Genomic DNA, 14,765 nt, shown 5'->3' with positions numbered 1-14,765 from the left:
TTGATGTAATATTGCTTCATTCACATCCTCCCATGACCCTCTACCACTGTGCCAAATTTCACATGGATTGACCAAGTCAGTGAGGAGAAAAACGTAGAACAGACACACACAGATAAACTGATCTCCAAAAGGCATGAAGTTAAAGTTGACACGGCTTCAATATTTTAAGCAAGATTACTTTTTAATTTCAATCTTTTACAGTTTCAAAATAACAAAAAAGGAAAAGGGCCTGAAGCAAAAGTTTGGGCCCCCTGCATGGACAGTACTTAATAGCGCCCTCTTTGCCAAGTGCTTCTAGATGCTTTTTATAACCAGCTGAGAGTCGTTCAGTTCTTGTTTTTTGGAGGATTTTCACCCACTCCTCATTGCAAAGGCTTCTAGGTCTGTGAGATTCTTGGGCCGTCCTCATGCACTGCTCTTTTGAGGTCTATCCACAGATTTTCAATCATGTTTAGGTCGGGGGACTGTGAGGGCCTCGATTAAACCTTCAGCTTGCTCCTCTTGAGGTAGTCAGTTGTGGATTTCGAGGCGTGTTAAGGATCGTTGTTCTGTTGTAGAGCCATCCTCTCTTCATCTTCAGCTTTTTTACATTTGCTGCTTCCAGAATCCGCTGGAATGTAACTGAATCCATTCTTCCCTCTACCTGTGAAATATTCCTGTGCCACTGGCTGCAACACAGGCCCAAAGCATGATCCATCCACCCCCGTGTTTAACAGTTGGACAGGTGTGTAGTGCAGCTTTCCCACATCAAGGCAGTTTGGGTAAAGCATCCATCCTGGAAATTTCTTCTAAAAATTGATTATCAAACAGACTGTCCACCTCTTTAAGCAGCCCTTTTGTTATGTCTCTATACAGGTCAAACCAAAGTGCTCAGTGTGATTTGCTTAAACTGCAAAAGCTACTGCAACAGCAGATGCAGTGATGCGGAAAACACCAACACTGTCAGGGTGGATAAAGTCTCACAGAAAAGAGGAGGGGAACATGGAGAGCCAGAGAGAGTAAGACAGGAAGGAACGTGCACAACGTGATGAATAAAATCCAAGAATGGGCCAAGAGACGGTGAGACAAGGACTGAGGAAGAGGAGGAGAGATGAATGTAGCGTGATGGGAAGAGACAGCGCGAGCAAAAAGAGAGTGTGAAAGTGTGTGTGCGATAGTGATGCCTGTATGTAGGCCAGCTAGCAGGAGAGCAGGGAGAGAAACATGAATGGAAATGCAGAGGGGTCCGTCACAGCTTCTGATGAGCATGATTAGGCTTCCTGTTTCATCCGCAAAGCTGCCAGTGACAAGTTTGACGTGACGTGTTGTGAAGAGTAAAGTTGTGTAAGTTTGGAATTCTCTCAAAGTATTATGCTGACATCAGAGATTGGAGGGAGACAGGAGTGGAGAGAAGTATCCTGCACTCTCACAACAATCCCACAGAGAGAAGTGATTAGCATATAAGAGCAGAGGGCTACAAGAGTGCGAGAAGCAGCGAGATTACAGCGAATGATGACTCGGGGAAAAAAAGACTGATGTCTAAATGGATAAACAGATACGTTACAAAAGCTAAAAGCATGTGGACATCCCTGTGCACCTTTGCTCCATTTAAAGACCTGGTTAAATGAAACATACATTCCTCAATTTTAATCCTGTGTCCCTGTGTTAAGTTATCATTTATCTCTAGTTATATGCCAAATATATCCGATTTTTCTTCATTAAAATCCCCGTCTTTTCCCCTTCTGTAAAACCAGATAAAATGGTTTCAAATGTTTGATGACTCATCATGCACTCAGCGGTGTTTACAAAAGTCCACATGAGACTTTGGGCGACTAGCTAAATAGCTACACCGGTCATATAATACCGCACTTCCCTAATAAAGAAGTAAAGCTGTCCTACATTAGTTAACTTTCATTTAAATAATACAAATTATTTAAAGCACACATTACCTTGACTTTGCATGTGGGGTACTGCATGCAAAGGCCTTATTGCCTTACGCACGTGGCAAGTGGAGGTTACAGCCATCAGTCAGCTGTAGCACAGGTTGTCAGATTCAGTTAGATTCTGTGATGCTGCACTGGTGTTGCGCGTACTAAAACACCACGGTACATATGATACCATAATGTTGGAGTACTGTAGTACTGTGGTACCTCACTGTGCCACTACTGTGGGATAAGTTCAAAGTCCAATCACAAGAGGGTGAGTGTCCATGCGCTGTCCAATAACGGTGCGCGCTGGCCACCTGGCACTCAATATGCTGCTGCAGTGGTTTGTTTTCCAGTGACATTTCAGGTATTAGCTGAGCTACTGAGTCTCTTTAAGCAGTGAAAGTTATTATTTATTTCTTTTTACTTTCAGGTTAGATTTGTTTATATATGCTACAGTGATTTGTTTTCCACAGAGCTCTACGGTGTGAGCATTTTACTCGCATTTGCGACTAAAAATATTTTTGTGCGAGCAAAAGAAACCATTCAGGAGCATGCTGTGCCAGTACAGATTTCAACCAGCAGCAGAAACGAAAGGCGAATCCTGCTGGTTGTGGGTTGAACGGGGGTCACAGTATTCCTGTCAAATACGGCGGCCATAGTGCTCCGCAGCGCAAGATAACGGATTACCGGCGACTGAGAAGCCCGGCTACAGGTCCAATAATTTCCTCTTCGTTGGTGTCATGACTGCCTGGTAGATTCTATTTATCACTTTAAAAAAGAGCCAGGCTTGCTGCGTCCTGATTCCAGCTCCACACTACAACATGACATTCACCAATCATTCCAACTCGCTTTTGGAAAGAGAGCAAATAAGCAAATCACCCAAAATGTGGACGTATTTCTCCTCAGCTAGAGCACACAATTATATTTTACACAATAGCACCAACTTGTGCAACAGTCTGGCAAAGGCAGTCCTGTTTCAGCATGACAATGGCCCCGTGCACAAGCCAGCTGTCTGCCACAAGTCTGACCCCTGATCCTCACTGTGGGAGTTGAAAAAGGCAAAGTATGAGATTGCCAAACGGAGCGATGTATGGTGGGCAGTAACCGGGAATCAAGCTGGCTAAAAGCGCTCTGGTGAAACATGGCGGGCGGGGTGGGATAACAATGACTACAAAAACAACCACAATGACTTTACAGCATCAGGGCTTGAGGTCGATAGGTGAAGCAGCCCAAGACAGAAAGCAGTGGAGAAGAACTGTGCTCCACTAGGCGAGAAAGAGTTTAAGTCAAGTAAGTGGCAAGCCAACTCCATAAGGAAATGTTTTCCGAGTTAGGTGTGGAAAAACTTGACTGGTCTGCATAGATCCAACACCACTGTGATGAACTGGAACGCTCACTAATGCTCTTGTGGCCGAATGGGAGCAAATCCCTGCAGCCAGGTTTCAAAATCTTGGAGAGGTCTTTGCAGAGGAGCGGAGGCTGATATATCTACAGATTAATGCACGTGGTTTTAGAATGAGGTGCAAAGATATACATTCACCGGCCACTTTATTACGCACACCTTACTAGTACTGGGTTGGACCCCTTTTACCTTCAGAATTCTTGGTGTCATAGATTCAACAAGGTGCTGGAAACATTCCTCACAGATTTTGGTCCATATTGACATAATGACATCACACAGTTGCTGCAGATTTGTCGGCTGCACATCCATGATGAGAATCTCCCGTTCCAGCACATCCCAAAGGTGCTCTATTGGACTGAGATCTGGTGACTGTGGAGGCCATTGGAGTACAGTGAACTCATTGTCATGTTTGAGATGATGTGAGCTTTGTGACATGGTGCGTTATCCTGCTGGAAGTAGCCATCAGAAGATGGGTACACTGTGGTCATAAAGGGATGGACACGGTCAGCAACAATACTCAGGTAGGCTGTGGTGTTTAAACCATGCTCAGTTGGTACTAAGAAAATCTCCCCCACACCATTACACCACCAGCAGCAGCCTGAAGCGTTGATACAAGGCAGGATGGATCCATGCTTCCATCTGAATGTGGTTTTTCCAATCTTCTATTGTCCAGTTTTGGTGAGAAAACCCGTGTGAATTGTAGCCTCAGTTTCCTGTTGTTAGCTGACAGGAGTGGCACCTGGTGTGGTCTTCTGCTGCTGTAGCCCATCTGCTTCAAGGTTGGACAAGGTGTTGTTGCTTCAGAGATGGTCTTCTGCACACCTTGGTTGTAACCAGTGCTTATTTGACTTCCTGTTGCCTTTCTATCATCTTGAACCAGTCTGGCCATTCTCCTCTGACCTCTGGCATCAACAAGGCATTTTGGCTCACTGGATATTTTCTCTTTTTGGGACCATCCTCTGTAAACCCTAGAGATGGCTGTGTGTGAAAATCCCAGTCAATACTCAGACCAGCCCGTCTGGCACCAACAACCATGCCACGTTCAAAGTCACTTAAATCACCCTTCTTCCTCATTCTGATGCTCAGTTTGAACTTCAGCAGCTCGTCTTCACCATGTCTACATGACTAAATGCATTGAGTTGCTGCCACGTGATTGGCTGATTAGCTATTTGCGTTAACAAGCAGTTGAACAGGTGTACCCAATAAAGTGGCTGGTGAGTATGTGTGTAATGTGTGGTTGTCCACATAGTTTTGGCCCTGCAGTGTACCCAGAGTTGCAGCAAAGGTGGACAGTGGGCTGGAGGAACAGAAGGGAAGCAATAAAGAAAAACACAGCCATCAAATAAAACTTTTACAGCCACATAGCCGTCTACCTCGATGCTATTCCCGTCAGCAGAGCCAACACAGAATGTTCCATTACTTTGGGTCTTTGTGAAAATGTTGAATGACTCATCGGAGAATCAGACACACACACACCCGCTCAGAGACACACACGCACCCACTCTCAGACAATCAGACAGACAGACAATGAAAGAAGGAACAATCCCGTATGAGAGGAAATATCGCAAACACAATAAAAGCCTTGCAGAAACAGAAAGATTTCAATCAGAGAGCTGAATGAATCAGTCAGCCTTGATTCAGATCCAAAGCCCGAATCAAAACCACACAGGGCCGCACCATGAGAAGAGAAACTCCTCAGTGAAATCACAAAACTATTTACCTCCCTGGCACTTCAGAAATCCACTGAAGCATTGAAGTGCGTCCAGTAATATTCTCTTAAGTTTTTATCGCCAATAGTAATGAGCTCAGCAAACAAAGAAAAGAACAGGTTATTAAACAGGATTATTTAATGTGGACACTTAGCAACACTTTCTGTAATTTAGAGCTTTAGAGCTCCAAACACTATTCCAATAAAGTCTTAATTTCAAGCCTGTGTGGAGATTGGACTGTCTCAAGATTAGGAGATAATCTATTTGCACAAAAACACACACACACACACACATTTTCAGGGGATAAATACAAACAACACTTGCAGGAAACAAACACATGAAAGCACACAGACAAACACACACCAAGCAGAGAGACAAACAGATGCACTATCAGACAGACAGCCTGCATCTGCTGGAAGCCGCACTGCCCCTCATCCATCACAATCAGTTACACTCCAACACACGCACACACACACGCACACACACTGTACACACACTTAACCAGACACACATCTTGGCAGCATTATTATTAGCACCTCCTCTGTGTTTGGGATCCAGCCTGGTGTTAAGACCGAGGGTGTGATGGTGATGGTTGTGTGTGTGTGTGTTTGGGGAGGGAGGGCAAACAAATAGAAGCAGAACAAGGTCAGAATGGATGAGGAGGGGAGGAGTGTGAGGATGAGCCAACAGGCCAGAGAGACACTTTTCTAAAAGGAAATAATCATGACCATCATCAATAGATCATTTTACTACTTATACGACAGCACTGGCTCCTCAGAGATACTGTAACATAAAGCATAGACACAATTATTCCAGGACACACTGGCAGATGTTGTTTTTAGTCTTGAAATAAGTAGACGATTCATCTCTAAAATTTAAAAGACAAAAATGTATTTTATTATTATATATAAGGTGGCGGTGTATTTTTCTGCAGAGACTCCGCCCTTTGCCTGTGTTTTCTAATTTTATTTTCATTTTTTGTACACGTTTATGGGCGTTTCCCCCCAAGTGAGGCTGTGGCTTTATAAAAAAGGTGGCAACCAGGCGCCAGACCATAAACAGCAGGCATTGAAGAGACACAGCGCCAAAAAAAACCCTCAAATATAGCATGTAAATCTGGGGTTGGCTTTTACGTTCCCTTTCACTGGCGAGCATGTTCATGTGCGTAGTACACATCTAAGCAAAAATGCCAAAAAATTTGCTGGTTGCAGCTTCTTTAATGTTAAATTTTGTTTTAAATCACTGTAAATTCAACATCTCTTGTTTATGGACATTTGGATGGACAAAAAAAAGCAATTAAAACATCATTTTGGACAATTTGCATTTTTTTTTGACATTTTAAAGACAAATTAATCAGTGAAACTGATATTGAAAATAATTATTAGTTTTAATCCTTATTGTTTTCTACATTTGCATTGATGTTTATGTCATTTATGTTGCCACTGCACATGTCTTTGATGAGAACACTTTGATCAATATATGCAAAACCAAAGACATTCTTGAGAGGGGGATGGATCAAGATGGGTATCCTGCTAATCAATTTTTAAATGGTAATCTCACCTTAGAAGAAGTTGCAAGAGTTATTGATAAAGCAAAAAATGGAAAAGCAGCAGGAGTAGAGGGCCTCTATAATGAAGTACTTAAAACTCCTAAGGTTTTGCCTGTGTTGTTTAGTTTATTCCAGACATGTTTTTCATACAGTGTTGTTCCATCTCTCTGGTATAAATCTATTATCAAACCAATACCTACCCGAGAGTCCCTTTAAACTATAGAGGTATAAGTCTCATGAGCACGGTTTAGAAAATATATTCATGTATTCTTAACTATAGGCTTTCGCAGTATTTGGAGATGTCTGACTTACTTGTCGAGGAACAGAATGGTTTTAGGAAGCACAGGTCCTGTATTGATCATATCTATACAGTGACCACAGTTATTAGGGCAAGAATTCAAGAGAAAAAACCGACTTATGCGTGCTTTATAGACTTCCAAAAGGCTTTCGATTGGGTTAATAGAGATTTACTTTTCTTTAAACTAATCCAGTATGGTGTTGATGGAAAATTTTATAAAGCCATAAAGTCATTATATCAGGCTCCTACAGCGTGTGTCCAAGTGAATGACTCGACTACAGGTTGGTTCCCAACACCATACGGAGTGAAGCAGGGAGATGGACTATCTCCCACTCCTTTTGCCATATTTGTAAATGATTTAGCCCTAGAGATTAAAGACTCTGGACTAGGTGTAACTCTGGACGATGTTGTTTTGGGTTGTTTACTTTATGCGGATGATTTAATTCTTCTGGCAGAGTCAGGAGACTCCTTACAGAAGATGTTGAATGTTGTTCATCTCTGGTGCTCTAAATGGAGGCTTGTGTTCAACCAGACTAAAACCCAGATTATGCACTTCAGAAAAAAGGGTACTGCAAGGTCCCCACAGAACTTCTTACAGGGTGATATGCCTTTGGAATTTACTGATTCTTATAGATACCTGGGCTTTACTTTGGATGAATTCATGTCTTATGATGTGGGGACTGGAATACTTGCAGACTCTGGGGGAAGAGCTGTAGGGTCAATAATTAGTAAAATGAAATTCTGTAAAGATATTGGTTACTCCACATTCTTGCAGCTTTATGAAGCTTGTGTATGTCCAATTCTCATTCATGCAGCTGGAGTATGGGGTAACAAGGATGCTAAAAAAGTAAATTCTATTCAGAACAGGGCCATAAGATGTTTCCTCGGGGTACATACATTTGCCCCCATTCTTGCAATACAGGGAGATATGGGGTGGGAGCCTATGGAAATTAAACAAAAGGGAGAAATGATACGGCTGTGGAGTCGCTTTATTAATATGCCAGAGAGTAGATTAACAAAAAGGGTTTTCAACTGGGATAAGGCTCACAGTCACCCCTGGACAAAGGAAATTCTTTGTATTTTTAGGGAGGTTGACCTTGCGTACATTTTTCATAACACGCTCTGTTGTAACGTCAATATGTTGAAACAAAAGTTAATTCTCCAGTATAAAGAGAAATGGTTAAATCACATATGGCTAAAGCCCAAGCTTAGATCATATGCTCAAATGAAGCAGAGTTTTGGCCCTGAACCCTACGTTACTTCCTTTCTAACCAGAAGCCAGAGGTCACTGTGTGCTCAGCTGAGAGCTGGTATCCTACCCCTCGCTATTGAAGTGGGGCGGTTCACTGCGGTACCTGAAGACAATAGGATATGTAATGTCTGTGATCTGAAAGAGGTTGAAAATGAATTTCATTTTATGTTTTATTGTTCACAGTATGAGGACTTAAGGGTTCCCTTGTTTGATGAAATGCAAAAACAAAAAGCTGATTTATTTTGGGCGGATGATGGTCAGAAGTTGGAGTGGTTATTTAAGACTGAGGTTTTTAAGACTGCTAATTTTATTTTCAAAGCCTGGAATAGAAGGCAATCCTTGCTCTTTAAGTGAGATGTATCAATGGATTAGATTAGGGTTCACTGTCCTAATCATGAGGACTGTTGTGTTTACGTTCTACTATTGTACATCTGTATTATTGTACATTTGTTTTGTATCTTGGTTGTTTCCAACTTGTATGTTTGATCATTGTTTCTGTTTTTGAGATAAAGTGTCTTATAAGCCCATAAGGGCTGGGCTTCGTTGAAGCATGACACTTAAATAAAGAAATCAAATCAAATCAAAATCAAATGTAGTCTGTGCTTGTTAGAAGAGTTTTAGAGCCTTTTGGAAACTTTTATTCACATAAAGTTGTACGTTTTTGTTTAAAAAAAAAAACTTCAAAAAAACCCCAAGTAAAAAAATGTGTCCTTATTTTCATGGCTGTGTATTCCCCTCTTCATTTACAAAAAAAATGCTCAAGGAAATTAAAAAGGAAACATATAAAATAGCAAATATATTAGTATAGCGAAATCTCAACAAAAGTTTATTGTTGGTATTATTACCAGAAATCTGTTCTTGCCTTAAGTTCAATAAAACAGAAACTTAACAGGACAGTTCGCCCTGAAGTCTGCAGAGTGTTGGAGATATCGGCCGTAGAGATGTCTGCCTTCTCTCCCGTATAACGAAACTAGATGGCATCGACTCATGGACGAGAGGCCTGTGCTCATGAGCTGTAACGTTAGCAGCTCAGCGGTGCTAAGTGAGCTGGCAGTATATGCGAGCTTCCTCCTGCGTGGTGATACGGTTGGAGAGTGTAGTTGGATAGAAAGAGTTATATCACTCTGCAACTCACACCAAAACAATCAAGACTGATAAACAGCGCTACAGGTAAGAGGAAAAATATGTATTTTTGATTTTGGGGTGAACTGTCCCTTTAATGGTGGCCTGTCCAAACCCTGACACCAGCAGCTGAAATCAGTGCATGGAGAAAACAAATAAATTGCTCCTTTTAAAAATAACTGTAGAGCAACACACTTCACCCTCAGTTGTTGTGAAAATGCTCGTGATGCTAATTCAGGCAGTGAAACACAGTGATTATGCCGAGCAGCTTCAGGCGCACCACTTCATGAATGTAAAGCAGACACGGTGCAGAGAAAGAGCAAACTCAGCAAGCTTTGCCAGGACCAACAAAAACTTACACGACAAAATACCAGCAGCATGATTATTTTTCAGATTAATAGTTTGGCCTCTTAAAATGTGAGACCACAGTGGAAAACGCTGCGTTTCACAGTCTCCTAAAGCTCTAAAGGTGATCATGATCATCAGGTTGCAACGGTCCAAACGTAGAGATTTCCAGTTTACAACATGTAAGATGAAGACAAGCAGACAATCTTATGAGAATCTGTAACCAAGGTTTTCTTTAAAAATACTTAAATTATTAGTCAATTATCAAAAAGTTGCTGATTTTCTTCAGTTGATCAGTTAATCCATTAACCAAATAATGTGTTCAGCTCTACTACATACGTCGATGAAGCAATCTTTTTAAGGGGAGACAGCCCAGGTGAATAGCGTAACATCTGAAAAAATGTGCATGCAGACTGAAATTAAACCAAGCTCTTCTGATGCAGTGACTTTAAACAATGGTGAGTAAGAAAAAGTACAAATCATTTGTTTGAGGCTAATTTATGCAATATAAACATGGTTTAGCTAATAATGGGTCACTAGCAAAAAAACAACTGACATGTCTCTGAACCTTGACAGTTATTACCGAGCTGAATTATTTATGTTTGTTAAATGATCTTGTTGTTTTTTATTTATCTTTGTTAAATGATCTTGTTGTTTTATGGCTGTTTAAAGTTTAAAGTAAACTTTACTGCCCTTAAGCAGCTACAGGTTTTTTTTTGTTGTTTTTTTTTTTACATTATTTATGTGTTGATTTTGTCTTTTGTTGAAGCTTCTTCTCTAATCGATCATGTTATATGATCATATGATATCTTCTCATATCGATCGCAGGCCCATAAATTGCATCGTATCAAAATCGTGGCAGACTTTGTAATATCGGCAAATATTGTATCGTTGTCCAAAGAATCGATATATCGTACCATGATGAAACCAGTGATTTACAGCCCGAGTAAGTGCTACTGAAGTTTAGCTTTTTGTCTCAGAGAATGAGAAAAATGGCCTTTAATTATATGTGTTGTTAAATTCCAAACATTTATAGACAAAAATTAGAGACACCAGGGGAAAAACTGAGAGATATCACCTTGAAAATCTCAAAACTGACCAGTGCATGTTTTCACCTGGGTTTCTTGCCTTAAAAACTGTGAAGTTGCAAAACCAAAAATAATAATTCAGTCATCTACAGCCATCTTAGCCTTTACAACACCTTCTTCTCTTATTTTAAAATTGATTGTAGAAATAACACAGGCCAAATCAACAGACTGATTAAGGAGATAGAAAAGGGGTTTTCAAACAGCCAGGACCACTTTAGATATTTGCAACTTTGGGCAATAAAACACAGCGTAAATTTGGATGTAAATGGAATAATTAGAACCATTATGGGGTTTGCAAATCAAAGAGATACAAAATAATATCTACACTATATTAATTTGTCACCTCAAATTATGAGCAGATACCTGTCTACAGCACAGCCATGTTGGAGAGGATGTGGGGCAATGGCTCTGTCCTGACATGTGCAGTTTTGGGTAATTGGTTATATCGTGATTATTAAAACTTTGGGACGCATGCAGCAAGAGTGCAGGGATGTTAGTTTCAGTAAAGACAAAGGCAGAGCAGAGCAGGTAGGATGCAGACAGGAGCATACAAATTTAGAACTGTGGAGAAAAAACCAGGAGGAAAAGTGAGAACAGAGGAGAGGTGAGGTGAGAAGACGAGAGACAGAGAAAGAGAAAGAGAAGAAATAACAAGAACATGGAGGACTTACTGTTTCAGGTACACACTGTAGCAGCAGTGCTCGGTGTTGAAGTGACAGGAAGTGAAGACAAGATACTTCCACACAAAAACTTTCACCTTGAGCTCTGATTATTGTGACGTGTGTCTTAAGGTTTAGTGTGAGAGGAGAGAGACGGATAACAACGACCACTGTTCACACCAACTGTCGACACTGAAGTACAGGATGCAGTGTTGAGTGTTTTCCTGCGTCTTATACTTTCTTCTGTGGAAAATATGTAACAGTGTATACAGGCCATGTGTGGCCATGAGCTTCAACAAAGGCCGTCAGTCTGCAGTGTCCACGTGAATCCACTTAACAGATCAGAATTCACCTTTTCAACATTTGTGAGTAACCGAAGGCTGAAATAAACACAACTGTCTGATCGCCTTTTGTTGGCTGAGAAACAGAAACACGACGGTGTTTAGTGGCAGCCTGATTGATGTTTACAACCTGCGTTAATTAAATGAATCTGACAAATTCAATTAACAGCTGTAATCTGCTGTACCTCAGGAGTTACTTACTCCAAATGCTGAAAGTCCCGAATCTAAATTTAACTTTTAGATTGATGTGAGGCGATCAGCTGATTATTTCTCCACTGTTGGTCCCTGTTGAACTAAAGAATAAAAAAAAAAAAACAGTCCATTGACGGTCGTACTGTGGTGTTACAGAGTGATGGGTATTTTCACTCATAAAAAATCTTTGGCAGAACACAGACAGCAGCTGCAGAGAGCACATTAACCAGAGAACAGCCAACGTTTTCATTTCAGCTGTTATGAAACAGTTTGTTTGTGGTGCTCACAGCACTGATAAAACTGCATTTCCAAAAAATAGGTATCTCAAAACCTGGCCAATCAAACTCAAACCATCTGTGTGGCTTCCATCTGGGGGGAAATGTATAACTTGAGGCAATATTAAAACATCATCTAGCGCAGATCTTGCAGTACAACTGCTTGTGTTGTGGGGTGGAGAATTGATCAGTCGATCATCATAAGTGCTAATATCGTAGGCAACTGGACTTGCTTGCGTGTCTTGAAGACGTTTCGCCTCTCATCCAAGAAGCTTCTTCAGTTCTAAATGACTGGTACGAAGTTGCAGGCTATAAACCCTGTGTGGGTGGGAACCCTTGCAGAGTCGTAGGGGTCACGATGTGAGTCGTTGACCCACCTGGCCACCATGTGAGTCGTTAGGGTCAGGTGGGACCAGGGTTGAAAGGGTGTGAAGTCGTCTGGGGAGGGATCCCAAGACTGCATTGTAGGTGGATGATAAGTGGTGTTGTAAGCCACCCCCTCTTGACCATCGGGCTTCTTGGATGAGAGGTGAAACGTCTTCAAGAAACGCAAGCAAATCCAGTTGCCTACGATATAGCACTTACGATTACCATGACCCGGATGACTGACATCAGTCGATCAGTTTGTGTTTATATTGATCCAAGTTGATCTGCTCAGATCAGATCCATGGATTATAAGAGCAGCTGCTGCAGAGGTGAATGGTTAATGGACTGCACTTGCATGGTGCTTTTCTAGCCCTCCAACCACTCACTTGCATTTTGCACTACATATTCACACATTCATGTCACATTCACCCATTCACACACACTTTCACGCACTGGTGCCCGAGGCGATTATACATGGTGCCGCCTGCTACTCAGTAACCATTCACACGCACTCACACACCGATGTAAAAGCCAATGGGAGCAAATTGGCGTTCTGTATCTTGACTGGAGGAGCCGGAGATCGACTCGCTGATCTTCTGATTAGTGGACGACCCACTCTACCTTCTGAGCCACAGCGAGCCACAAGTGACTGATAGCAAACTTTCTGTTGCTGCCGTTATCCAGGTTAGAGCCGGCACTGGAAGGCGGGGTGCACGTCTAAAGCAGTGGTTCCCAACTGATGGGTCACGATCCAAAAGTTCATTCTGAATGGAGCGCAAGTGACTCGTAAACATGTCAAGTTTGTGAAAAACGCACTTTATTTTGAAATACAGCAAATTTCTGGCACAAGCTTTTATTTTGAAGTGCTGTGTCCTGCTGTAGAGTGAGTGACTAATAGACAGATAGCAAACTAGCTTTATGACATGGCTAAACGCAAGGATGACGCTGGATAGGGGCGTCGGTAGCGTAGTGGATAGTGCCGGCGCCCCACTGTCCTGTCATTAAAGGCAAAAAGCCCACAAAAATAATCTTTCAAAAAAAAAAAAAAAAAGGGATGACGCTGGATAGATTAAACTGTGTGCACCTTGAACTAATGACTAAGGAGCAATCTGGAGCCCATGGCTGGACCAGTTGGGAACCACTGGTCTAAAGTAGGTTTGAGAAATGACAGACAACACAAACACCCTGGAAGGAATCCCTTTGACATCTCTGAGTTTATTAGGCCAGTCAATAAGCAGGACTGCTTTCAGAAAATCTACTGACTCATTATATATGTGAATATTTGAGCATAAAATTACATACACACTGGTGTAGAAGATATTATTCACAGCGCTCACCGGTAATGGCTACAGATTTCTTCATGCAAAGTAGGTAAGAAATTATGTTACTGTAATTTGTGTGAACAGGAACCAAAACTAAATCCATTCAACAATGTGACAAGAGAAAGTAATTTTCCCTTAAAAGTACAAAATGAATGTTGCACTATCTGGTATTAAACGTTCAAGTCTGCATCATTACTCCCCGAACAAGATCTGGCAAACTCAACTGTTGTAATCTCCAATGTGTGAGGACACTTCACTTCCAAACAGCCCTTGACAGTTCAGCTCTCCCTCTGTAGAGACAAACAAAACACACTGATTGTCACCTCCTCCTGCTCTCCTGCTCCTGGACCATCAGCCATCTACAGTACGAGGGCACAAGCCAGACCTCCCGATGAGCAGCGTCTGACTGTCTCCAAACCTGTCAGGAACTCACAGTGGGTACCATGGGAGCGAATCCAAGCGGCAGATGAGGAGATGGATTTTGCATTTCATGCCCAATGCACTGAGTGGCAGCTGTCAGGGTATTAAAACACTGAGTATCGAGCTTCATCCTCACTCTGAATACACAAATATATCAAACTGTCCCGGCACTGAACTGCTGGCTACAATATCCGCTGCTTCATGCTCTCATAGACATCAATTAGACTCCTCTATGTGTCCTTGCTGCTACTGCTGACCTTGTGCCTCCCTGAAGCTAATGAACAGAGCATCTCGGCGATTAGCATCACCAACACATGGCCCTTGAAAGCTTTACCGCTTAGCGCAGACCCCCATACATGTATTAAATACATGTGGCAGCAGGCGGAGAACACACATGCACACGCCACACTAACATCACATCCTATTAGTATGCTGCACCTGTACACGCCACGTGCTGAGACGCTTGTGAAAAGTATATTTGAGGCAGATGAGAAAATTGAAGGAAAAAAAATGTGATA

The 14,765-nt window shown here is 41.8% G+C and overlaps 1 protein-coding gene across 4 annotated transcripts in view; it reads right to left on the bottom strand.

The window, feature by feature from the left end:
- myo1d (myosin 1D) overlaps window positions 1-14,765 on the bottom strand; it is a 192,682-nt gene that overhangs the window by 102,317 nt on the left and 75,600 nt on the right. Inside the window, exon 12 of one of the 4 annotated variants that reach the window (XM_050060965.1) lies at window positions 13,748-14,117. The exons of the other annotated variants lie outside the window; for them this stretch is intronic. Within the exon in view, the coding sequence (XP_049916922.1) occupies window positions 14,106-14,117 (12 nt within the window). The 3' untranslated portion in view covers window positions 13,748-14,105. Of the gene's footprint in view, window positions 1-13,747; window positions 14,118-14,765 lie in introns of those variants that run through there. 4 annotated transcript variants of the gene reach the window in all.

This window comes from Epinephelus moara, chromosome 13 (assembly GCF_006386435.1).
Source record: "Epinephelus moara isolate mb chromosome 13, YSFRI_EMoa_1.0, whole genome shotgun sequence".
Lineage (NCBI taxonomy): Eukaryota > Metazoa > Chordata > Actinopteri > Perciformes > Serranidae > Epinephelus > Epinephelus moara.
The sequence above is the reverse complement of the archived record's forward strand: the minus strand, read 5'-3'. Positions and strand labels throughout refer to the sequence as shown.